The 12259-nt window shown below is 34.9% G+C and overlaps 1 protein-coding gene across 3 annotated transcripts in view; it reads right to left on the bottom strand.

Annotated features, from left to right (window-relative positions):
* Positions 1–12259, bottom strand: part of BRAF (B-Raf proto-oncogene, serine/threonine kinase) — a 163932-nt gene that overhangs the window by 89942 nt on the left and 61731 nt on the right. For all 3 annotated transcript variants that reach the window (XM_018046858.1, XM_018046857.1, XM_018046859.1), the window contains exon 2: positions 9186–9287. In XM_018046858.1, the coding sequence (XP_017902347.1) occupies positions 9186–9287 (102 nt within the window). The remainder of the gene's footprint in view (positions 1–9185; positions 9288–12259) is intronic.

Genomic DNA, 12259 nt, shown 5'->3' with positions numbered 1-12259 from the left:
CTGTATATACTATGCTTTGAAGCCTGAACTTCACTCTATAAGCAAGAAAGAATTATCACAGGTAGAGGAGACTAATGGAGAAGGAAATGGCAATCCACACCAGTATTCTTGTCTGGAGAATTCCATGGACAGAACAACCTGGTGGGCTACAGTCCATGGGGTCACAAAGAGTCAGATATGACTGAGTGACTAATACTTTCAGAGGAGAATAAAGGAGAAGTTTCAATTCAATATAGGCCACCACACATGATGTCTGATCTCACCATATAACTTTTTTAGGGGGGAAGGGAAAATACTAAAATGAGCCACTGAAGGGCTTAATTAAAGTACATAAAAAAGCACTCTCCTTTACAATCCAATAGTTGCCCAATGCTGACCCCAAAACGTTTCACAGCATTTCAGGGTGTTATAGCCAAATCAGTCCAAAATCTACTGAGCTATGTTTCTATTTAGCTTTCAGTTCCATGGGCTAATTACTTAAGGACATCTTTTTTTAAGATCCACTTAAGATCCACTTATTGATACTTAATCATTCAATAAATATATACTGAGCATGCATGTGCCTGGTATTACTTGGGGCTCAAACCACAAAAATAAAGACCAACACAATTCCCACCCTTTGAAGATTATGTACATACAGCCTAAGGAGACAAAAATTCCTCCTTGCATAGATCATATAATCTTATTATCATCTGAGCAGGTACATTTACTACGCAGAGTAAAGCTTAGGAAAAGTAATAAATGTAAACAAATTTTCAGAATATTAATTCTGTATCAAAACGTTAGCCTTAATTTTTTAAATATATTATTCCCTCCACTGTGGATTACAATCTATTATTCCACTGCATTTATCAATAACTCTTTCTTAAATATAAAACATTTACTTATTTCACCTCTCTCCATTCTCACAGATGCAATCTACCAAGGTACTTACTTCCCTGCCTTGTTCTGTATCTTGTTTGGCTCATTTCACCCCATTATCTTTGCTGCATTCAGTGTGGATGGTGATTACTCTTATAACACTCCTGTCTTAAAGTTCTCTACACCTCTTATCTACAAAGGCATTTATTTCTACTCTACCTACAAGATTCAGAGATACAAATTCTTCTTTAACAAAAGCGTTCTAAATGATGACAAGATCTCAGTTGGGAACCTCCCACACTCCTGTGCACACACACTTATCCCACTGTCTTAAATTTCTTAAATCTCACTACCATACTACTCTGGTTAATGGTCAATATTAATCTCTTAAAGTTTTTCAGATTTCTTTGCTATTTTCTTCCCATGCTTTATGACTCACTATTTCAATGCCACTGGTTAACATCTTAGACTATCTGGTTAATTCTTAATTCTTTTACCAACATGCTTGTTAAATACCAACTCTGGGTAAATTCCATCATTCAATTATTCATTCTTTCTCTCAGGTTACCACATATTACTGGAGAAAATAATAAAACAAGGCCATTGAGTTCCATTATAAATTCATGAAAATTAGTCTTCTACATTATTGCATGAAAATCTGTACTTATTTTTAACTCATATTACATTTCTCACAACATTTACTCCAACCTTTTCTATGATTCTCTGGCTCCTAACTTCATTCCCCAACCTTTAATTCACTCAGAAAATACCATTATGTTCAAATTTACTCTGAAGATCAAAGCCATCAAATAAAAGCTTCCTTTTCTTTCTCTGACTGAGCAATTCTCCCCATTTTTCCCCCATCCTTTTTTTGTTCTTAATTCTAGCATTGGGTGGTTAAGGTCCCCCACTATGGAGGCCTTGGTTCATCACTATCTCCGTTTTTTCTTTTATCTTCCAACTTTCCCTTTTCCTTTGTTTTCTTACCCTGAAAATGTGAGTGGGTCATCCTGCATAGACATATATCTCAAGCATCAATACTACTATCAATGAAATTCCTTTGGTGCTTCAAGAAGTTGCAGAAACCAGGTATTTCTTCAAGAGGCAGCTTTTCCAAAATCCCCTTCTTTCTCATCAAAATCCTACCCATTTTTCAAAGTCCAATTCAAAGCTCTACTTGATAAACTCCAAAATCAGTACTTTCTTTTCACCTTCTTTACAGTATTACCACACTTTTCTTTATATGGTTTAAAAATATCATTTGTGAAAAAATTTTGTGAGCATTAAGTGAGATAAATAATAGTAAAGAAAGTTATTACAGAGACTACCACATAGCAAAAACCCAATACTTTTATTAGTAGTAATAAGTAGTAATAGTTCTTATCATTATTACTGTTACTACTATTGGGTTGGTCAATTAGTTCATTCAAACTTTTCCACAAGACATTACAGAAAAACCTGAACTTTTTCTCTAACCCAATGTACTACTTGACTAGGTTCTCAACATGACTTTACCGAACTGTAAGGTACTTGAGGGCACAACTCATGTTATTTATTTTTTTATCCATTCGTTCATTTAATGGCTTCTTTTTTAAACTGAAGTATAGTTTTTGAACTAAAAAAACAAAAGAATGTAGAGAAAAGAACACAGTATTATTTAGATGAAAATACTCCTCACATTGATACACAGATTCAATGCAGTCCTTATCAAAATCCCAGTTGGCTTTTCTGCAGAAATGGACAAGCTGATCTTAAAATCACAAAGAAGTACAAAGGACTTGGAATAACTAAAACAATCATGAAAAAGAACCGAGTTGGAAGATTTACATTTCCTGATTTCAAAAGTTACTACACAGCTACAATAATCAAGACATGTGGTACTCACATATACATAACACAACAAATTAAGAGTCCAGGGGAAAAAAAGCCTTACATTTACGGTTAATTGATTTTTTACAATGTTACTAGTACAACTGAATATCTGCATGCAGAAGAATGAAGCTGGACTATTACCTAACATCATGTTCAAAGATTAACTCAAAGTGGATCATACACTTAGGAAGAGCAAGACCTAGAGGGGCAGGATGGGCAAAGGTGTGAGGGATGAGGGAGGGGATACATGTATTCTTATGGCTGATTCACATTGTTGTACGGTAGAAACCAACACAACATTCTAAAGCAATTATCCTCCATTTAAAGATTTTTTTTTTTTAAGAGTTAAAACTAAAAAACTCTTACAAGAAAACATTAATAGAAGTAAATCATCATGACCCCGGACTAGGCAATAGTTTCTTAGATGACACACCAAAACACAGTAATCAAAGAAAAAATACATGAACTCAACTTCATCTAAATTCAAGCTTTTGTGCTTCAAAAGACACTATCAAAAGAGTGGGGGAAAAAAAAAAGACATCTCACAGAACGGGAGAAAATATTTGCAAATCAAATCTAACAAGGATTTCTCACCCAGAGTATACAAAGAACTCTTACAACTCAGCAATAAAAAGACAACCCAGTTTTTTTAATGGGCAAAGGATCTGAATAGATATTTTCCCCTAGAAAATATAAATATGGCTAATAAGCACATGAAAAAGATGCTTAACATCATTAGTTACTAATGAATGACAAATCAGAACCATAAAGAGATGCCAATTCACACTTACTAGGATGGCAATAAAAATAATAATAAATGGAAACTAACAAGTTGGCAATGATGTATAGAAACTAGAACCCTCACACATTGCTTGTGGGAATGTAAAATGGTGCAGCCACTTCGGAAAGCAGTTTGGTAGTTCCTCAAAAAGTTGAAACAGAGTAACCAAAGGACACAGCAATTCCACCCCAAGGTACATAACCACAAGAACTGAAAAAATGTCTACCATAAAAACTTGTACATGAATGTTCATAGCAGCTTTACTCATGAAAGCCCAAAAGTGATAACAAGCTAAATGTCCATCAGTTGATTAATGGATAAACAAAATGTGATGTATCCACATGATAGAATACTAGCCAAAAAAGGAATGAACGGTACATGCTACGACTTGGTTGAATTCATTCACACAAAATGTTCAAAATTAGGTTAAGTGGTTGATAGGGATTGGAGAGAATGACTGCCAAGGGGTAAAAGGTTTCTTTTGGGGGTGATAAAAATGTTTTGGAATTATATGATGGTGATGACCGTACAATTTTATGCATATACTATAAATTACTCAACTGTATACTTTAAAAAAGTTAATCACAGTTCATGAATTATTTCTCAATTAAAAATGGGAAGACAATTAAGGCCCTACTTAATTAAAACATATTAGGAAAAAACAATGGAATAAAAAATTTTTATCATTAGAATTCATTATATTTATTCTTATTGAACTTAATCTCACAAGATACAACGACATCTTTCAAACTGTCCACAACTGATAATTAATGAACTGTTCTGCATTCCACAGGAAGCACCTAGCTTCCAGTATTATTTTCACTACAGTATCTGTTTCGATAAATGTCTTTGCATTATCTTGGGTTCTGCACAGGCTAAAGATCAGAAAGGCTGTAAGCATAATAATAATGATAAAGCAATTAAGAGCACAGGTTTTAATAGAGAAAAAAAAAGAAGACATACACATGGGGAAAATGTAAGCAGTTACAGAAGACTCATTAAAAAAACACATTCTAAATTCAGAATGTCTGGCTTCAAACTTTGGCTACCCCATTTACTAGTTGTCTAACGCTGGTCATGCTAATATTAAAATCCTTTTTGCCTGAGTCTCTTCTTTGATAAAATGGAAATGAGTATTAAACATAACTCATAGGGCAGGTTGAGGATTAAATGATCTACTATATGCTTGGAATAGTTCCTGGCATAGCAAGCACTCAATAAATGTTAGGAGTTTTACTGTCTGTCTGCAGGGGATCTGAGCATACACATAAACTCGGTGGTAGCTTGGAGGGTTATTCCAGATACTTTATTCCCTTCCTTTCTGCTGCTGCTGCCAAGTCGCTTCAGTCATGCCCGACTCTGTGCGACCCCATAGATGGCAGCCCACCAGGCTCCTCCGTCCATGGGATTTTCCAGGCAAGAGTACTGGAGTGGGGTGCCACTGCCTTCTCCACTCTTCCACTTCTGGAATCCAATAAATCAGGTTCAGAAACAGAAATCTACTTCTAGAAAAGCATCCAGCATTATATCTTACATACAGAAGGCATTCAAATAATTTGTCGGATGAGTAAAAATAAAGGAATTGGGACAAAAATAAGAAATTCTGGGAAATGACTTTTAGGGGAAATATCTTTTCTTTGTGTGATGGTAAAAAGAAAAGATTGGAACCAAAACCTGAAAAGACAAAACTGAAATCCTTTTAGAGTATGATAGCTCATTTCACTGCAGTTATCGTCAAGGGAATCAATAGAGTGTTAATTATTATTTATATGCCAGTAGGACAAAATCTACAACTTAAAAGCTTGCTTTTAAATAAATTAGTACACAGAAAAGAGAAAGTCACGAGGATTTCTGATGGTGATATAACTGATTTCATTCTGTTTTGCTATGAGGAAGAAATGTGGGGATAGGTAAAGATTTACTTTCTATGGAAACATCAAAATGGTTTCTTTGGAAATGCTATGTAATGAAATAACTAGAGCACAACTTCTATCTGCCAGTGTACAAACTAATCTGAAGCCAGACTGTGAACACTGGAAAATTTTTACTTTTTAGCCTCTTATTTCAGAAAATGGAAGCAGAGTCACTAGTCTAGGAGTTATGTAACCCCGTTCTGGTCGGTGAGATGTAAAGACTTGTAGGGGATTTGAGGGGAAGGTTTTCCTCCATGAAATAACTCAGTACACCAGAGTATCTGTGATCCCTGCTTCTGGACTTGAGGTATTGTGTTAAGAGTACAATTTTCAGATCTGCTGCAGATGGAAACCAAAAGGATGGTAGCAATCTATGCCAGTGTGTAACAACCTTGAGCTGTAGAACCAATCTGTGAATAATGTACCTCCATGTTTCTCATTATGGGAGGAGAAATTAAAAACAAGTTTGGACAGCCTGTTGTTTAGTTTTTGCAGACCTCCTAGATTTATTCTCTAATTTTTCCCATCTTTTCCTTTAATATTTTCTATCTTTGTTTTATTCTGCTTTCTGGAAGATGTCCTTAACTATATAGCGTGTGTTTATTTGTCTGTTTGTATGCACGTGCAGATACACACACATATATAAATTCCCTACTATACTATTTTAACTCTTACTATTTTAATTTCCAAGAGCTCTTTCTTATTCTTTAATACTTTTGCTTCTTTAATACAACCATGAAGCAAGAAGAGATTATGGATCTTCTCTTATCTTTGATGTTATAGTGATTTTCAAATTTTTTTCTGTTCTCTGCACTGAGTCCCTTTTGACCATTTCTGCCATTATCTTTCCTGTTAAAAGCTTTCTTCAAATATCTGGTTATTCTTAAATGTTCATTTGTATTTAAGCGTTATGAACCCTGAAGATGTCAATACTACGCAAAGCAATCTACAGATTCAATGCAACCCCTACCCAAATCCCAATGTATTTGCAGAAACAGAAAAACACCATCCTGAAATTCATGAGAAAATCCAAGGGATCACAAATAGTCAAAACAACCTTGAAAAAGAACAAAGCTGGAGATCTGCATTTCCACAATGAGATATCCCTTCACACTCATTAGGACAACTATTCTTACACACACACATACAGAAAATAACTCTTAGCAAAGATATAAAGGATTGTTAATAGGAATGCAAAACATAGCTGCTTATGGAAAACAGAATGGCAACTCCTTTAAAAATTTAATATAGAATTATCTTACGATTCAGTAATTCCACTTCTGGGTATATACACCCCAAAAAAGTAAAGTCAGTATTATTCACAATAACCAAAAGGTACAAACAACCAACCACTGATGGTAGCCATCAACAGATAAATGGACAATCTACATTATATTATATACAGGTATATATACATACAATGAAATATTTTTCAGCCTGAAATAGGAAGAAACTTTTGACACATTCTTCAACATGGATGAAGCTTGAAGACATTATGCTAAGTGAAATCAGTCAGTTACAGGATAAATATGTTAGATTTCCACTTATAACGACATTCCTAGAGTAGCAAAATTCATCGAGACAGAAAGGAGAATGGTGGGTCTCAGTGGGTAATCAGTAGATTACTCATTTAAGGGCCTTCAAATATCAGGACCCGCAAGTCTTTTCCCTTGCTTGGCCTGGTCAACTTTCCTCAGGGAAGAAAACTCTCAATTCCGGCCAGGCTCTTCTTCATAGTAAATCAAATGGTGGTTAAGTTCAATGTTTTAACTTATTTATGTATTTAGTTTCTATAAACCACTCCCCTGATTAAAATATAAGCTATCTGAAGGCAGAGATTGGGAGAAGGGGATTCTTTTTTTAACATACATATCCCCAGAGCCTAGACAAGTACAAATGTTAGCAGGCCCTCAATACTTGCCTGTTGAATAAATGAATAAAAGATTTACAGAGCACTTACTTCATAATCATAAACTCAAAATTTAGTCTTTAAATTACCATGCGTGATATATTTCCGTTTTACCAATTAGGTGAGGTATAGGGAGGTTAGGTAACCTGTCTGCAGAAATTAAGGCAGAGCTACAATTCAAACACAGGGTCTGTGTAACTCCATGGTTCATCTCAACCACTATGTTATACTGCTTTCTATAGAGAAACTGCGTACTGTTAGTACACTTCTATGTGCTAATGATACAACCTATGAGGTATAGTCTGCTGTAAACTGTTCTGTTGCTGTCATTCAGCTGCTAGGTTGTGTCTGACTTTTTGTGACCCCATGGACTGTTGCTTACCACTCTTCTGTCCATGAGATTTTGCAGGCAAGATACTGGAGTGAGTGGCCATTTCCTTCTCCAGGGGATATTCCCAACCCAGGGATGGAACCCACGTCTCCTGCACTACAGGCAGATTCTTAACCACTGAGCCACCTGGGTAGCCCTATACTGTCCTAGTTAGATATAATCCAAATACTAAAAAGCCTGAAGAGTATGCGTGTGGAGGGGCGAATGAATCCCTGCTACAGTGAAACCATGTTATTGATGCAAATGTATTATATCTGAGGGTGGGGAAAGTTTCCTGACACAAAAATGGTTGGCAGAAAAACTGCTGGTTAAGTTGTTTAATTCTGACTAACAAGCAACCACCATTTTCACCAGGACTATTTGCCTCCTTATGACTCCTTTGCTTGTTCTCCTCACACACAAAAGTAAAACAGAGAGCATGTGATATTAGAAAATATACTGACTAGTATTCAGAGGTATGAGTTCCAGCCCTAGCACTGATACTAACTGGCAGTGTGCTCTGTGATAAGCCATATAAAGAGAGAACAGTTTATTAGCAGTTATTGCCAAACTTTCAAGGTTATTTTAGAAATATACAAACTTATTTCTCTTGAAATACTGAAGATTTAACTTACCCTTTAAAAGTAATTAGATTACTAGAATTTTGGTTTAGGAGTCTGTCGATCCATGCCTAAAAATCTCTGGCATTTGAAGGCACATGGTAACCTGATCATCTGTGATTTAGGGTTATCTCCCAGTATGACTGGTGCTTATAGTTGGAGCTAGCTTTTATGGAGACCGGCAATATAGTGCAGTGGTAAGCAGTGGGCTGTGGAGCCTGACTGCCTAGACTCTGTAACAGTTTCCTTGCTGTGGAACTTGAGTGACTTACATAAGGAAACTAATGCCAAGAAAGCATGCCTGTGATTATTACAGTAACTGCTACCTAATAGGATTAAAAACAATAACTAATCTATAAACTTACAATGATGTTCAAGACTGGATACAAAAGCTTCAAGGCTCTATTAAATTGTAACATTAAGCAATCTTGAGATACTCAAATTTTGTAAATTTTACCCATGAGGAAGCAAAAACCTACTTGGGGGGATCTGTTCTGGAAACAAGATATTCTGCAAAATTCTCCCCATTTTCTAATATAGCAACTAGTTTGCTGGCCTCCAGAAAAGAATGTTTTCTCTTTTTTCAATAATTTTTTCTCTTTTTAAACCAGAGTAATATTTTGAAGTTTATATACAACTTCTTTAGTTTTGCTATTTTCCAAATTACCAAATACTACATATTTATTGTAACAAGTGAAACAACCTTAAAGAGTACAATAAAGACAAAGCTAATTCTCTCTTTGCATAACTATTTTTAATCCCACTCTCTAAAATAACTCATATTACCAATACAAATGTGTCTTACAAGTTCATTTTCTTTTCCTCAAAATTACTACAAATATGACACTCAAAAGCTTACCTCCAGATATATTGATGGTGGATTATGCTCCCCACCAAATTTGTCCAATAGGGCCTCTATATGCTCCTGTGTCAACTTAATCATTTGTTTGATATTCCACACCTAAAAAATATTTTAAAAGAATTTAAATACAAATCATTTAGAATATGAATTAGAAATATCTTAATATTCCTGCTGCAGTATTACTGTAACTGTCAGTGTTCCTTGAAATTTAGAGCTTAGAGATCTCGAGATGATTTATTTTAAACTTTTTCTTACATTAGTAATTACAATATTTTCTCAATTATAAAACATTTAAGTAAGACATGAGTATTCAGGAACGAGCAATAAAAATCTCTTTTTCATATTCCCCATATTTCTGGGTGTCCTGCCCAAAAGGTAAGCCCTGTTTATGGTTTGGTATACATTCTTCCATAACTTCTTTTTACTCAAATAAAAAACAAAAATACATACATACATAAAATAGACAAATACATATAAATATTACATGTTAAAATATTCTCAACATTTGCTCTCTTCACCAAACAACATGCCTCAGAATTCTTTCCATGTCAATATGTATGTATTTTGCTTTTATTTTTTTTAGTGTTTTTAAGTATTTGTTCTTTTAATATAGTTTCAGTTTTAATTTATCAATTAATTTCTTTCTTTTACTTCGTTGCTATGCACAGACTTTCTCTAGCTGGGGTGAGCGGAGGGCCACTGTTCACTGCGGCGTGCGGGCTTCTCCTTGCGGTGGCTTTTCATCACGGAACACCGACTCCAGGCACACAGGCTCAGGAGCTGTGCTGCAAGGGCTTAGCTGCTCCATGGCATGCGGAATCTTCCTGGACCAGGGATCAAACCCACGTCCCCTTCACTGGCAGGTGGATTCTAATCCACTGTACCACCAAGGCAGTCCTATTTTACACCTTTTGAATGGCTGTATTACAACATCATAAGTTCAGACAAGACAATATTCATTTCACAATGTTAGGACACTGCTTATTTTAATGGCTTCAAACTTCAAAGGTAACTTAAGGTTAGGTGGATACAAATGATTTTAGGAGAATCATTTCCAGTGTCTATTTGTATTTTTCCTAACTAATCTGCTTAAAAACCAGTTCTTCTTTCTTCCTCTCCTTTAAAAATCACTACTTTGTAATTCTCCACTTTGTAAAATAAAGGCAAAATTCTTATCCATCTCAAGTGCATCTACTAACGTGTACTCTTCTGAGCTATATAAACTTCAAACTACCTAACAAACAAGAAAAGAAGGGAAATTCCTTGACAAAAAAGGGGGGGAGGATATTAAGAGCAAGACCTTATTTTATCAGTGAAACAAATTCTTGGGAAGGTTTCAAGCCTTAACATTTACCTAGCCACCCAACTGAGAATTCAGAAGTCTAGTGCTCATAGTATAGGCACATATTACATGTTTAAGATAAATAAGCAATCAGATTATTTTTTTTTCTTAGTGAAAAATGAGTCCAATTTATCTGAGTGGTGTGAGAACATGCTTTTTGCAAATTACACTATAGTATATACTGTCTACAGATACTCTCTATAAACTGAATGATTTAAATCTGTAATTTTATGGTGTGACTGAAAATGTATTTAACATAAATATACTCTAGAAATCATGGCCACTTAAATTACTTAAATTTATAATGAAAAAATGTGAGATAAATTTTTAAATGTACAAGGGCACTTGGTTTATTTAATAATTCCTTCCTGGAGGACATGAGATTTCACCTCTCCCAGCTTTAAACAATGTTTCAAAATGGCTCTGAAATGTCTTTCTGGGCAAAGGTAGAAGTTCCTTTTAGATAGTGAGGCACAGGATTTCTGGATTGAAGGATATGCACATTAAAAAATGTGCAAATGGTATGGCAAATGGTCTTCCAAAAGGACAAAAGTAGATACCTCCTTTTTAGGGTATCAGTCCACACTTTCCCCATAATCCTACCAACAGTGTATATTATCAGACTTTAAAATTTTTCCTGATCTTAATGGGGGAAACGTGATCTTCTTGTTTCAATTTGTATTTCCCAGGAAGTTGAGCATTCTTCACGCTGATTGACCATTTAAATTTCTTTATGAAAAATTCTCTACCCATATTCTTTCTCCCTTCTATTTTTTCCTTTTCAGTTTATAGATGCCTTTTATTCTGGATATTAATCTTTATTCTGCTACAGACGCTGCAGTCTTTCCTTCTTTTTACTTTGTAGTCACAGACAGCCTTGCTACTCAAAGCATGGTTCATAGACTACCAGCAGCATAATATTCTGGAAGTTTGTAGGAGCAGCAGAATCTCAGGCCCCATTTCAAACTTACTGGACTGTAACAAAATGATCCTTATTAAAGTTTGAGAAGAAATGACAGAAGTTTCTAGTTTTTTTCTATAATCAGATATTACAATATTTTTCCTTTATGAATCCTTGGCTAATTTCTCATATCCCCAGGAAGCATTAGGATGTCTTTCCTCTAGCTACACTTACTTCCCAAGTAATCTTATCTAATCTTGTGACTTTATATATGTACTGATGAAGTCTAAATTTTTAAATCCAGCTCTATTCTCTCAACTCCATGGTATTTTTCTTCATGTGCCTACTGTACATTCCTACATACTTATTAAGATAACTTAATGTTCAAACTTTACATGTTCAAAAGTTAACTGGATATCTATCTACCAAGTCCTGTTTCAAAATCTGTTTTTCTTACAGTCTCTTCATCTTAGAAAATGACAAACTCCCTCTATGATGAGTTCACTGACCACCCAGCTCAGGACTGCTTTATCATCAGAATTTGATATTCTAAAATTGATTGTGTTTTTCATGTCTATTAGCTACTTTGAAATCAGAAATATGCTTCATTAATCTTTTATTCCCTCATCACTTATCTTGGTGTCTTAGTCATTACAAGTATTCAAAGTAGTGCTGGAGCTAAGATTTAAGCTTTCTTCAGAACAGGATAAGAGAGAAAAATTAATCCTACTTCAGTAATTCTTTACAGTCCAAGAAATTAAGTACTCTATTACCTATAGTCTCTCTTTTTTCTTCTCCCCCTTAAAGTTCCACAGATAAAACTCATGG

The sequence above is a fragment of the Capra hircus genome, chromosome 4 (genome assembly GCF_001704415.2).
Source record: "Capra hircus breed San Clemente chromosome 4, ASM170441v1, whole genome shotgun sequence".
In the NCBI taxonomy this organism is placed as follows: Eukaryota; Metazoa; Chordata; class Mammalia; order Artiodactyla; family Bovidae; genus Capra; species Capra hircus.
The sequence above is the reverse complement of the archived record's forward strand: the minus strand, read 5'-3'. Positions and strand labels throughout refer to the sequence as shown.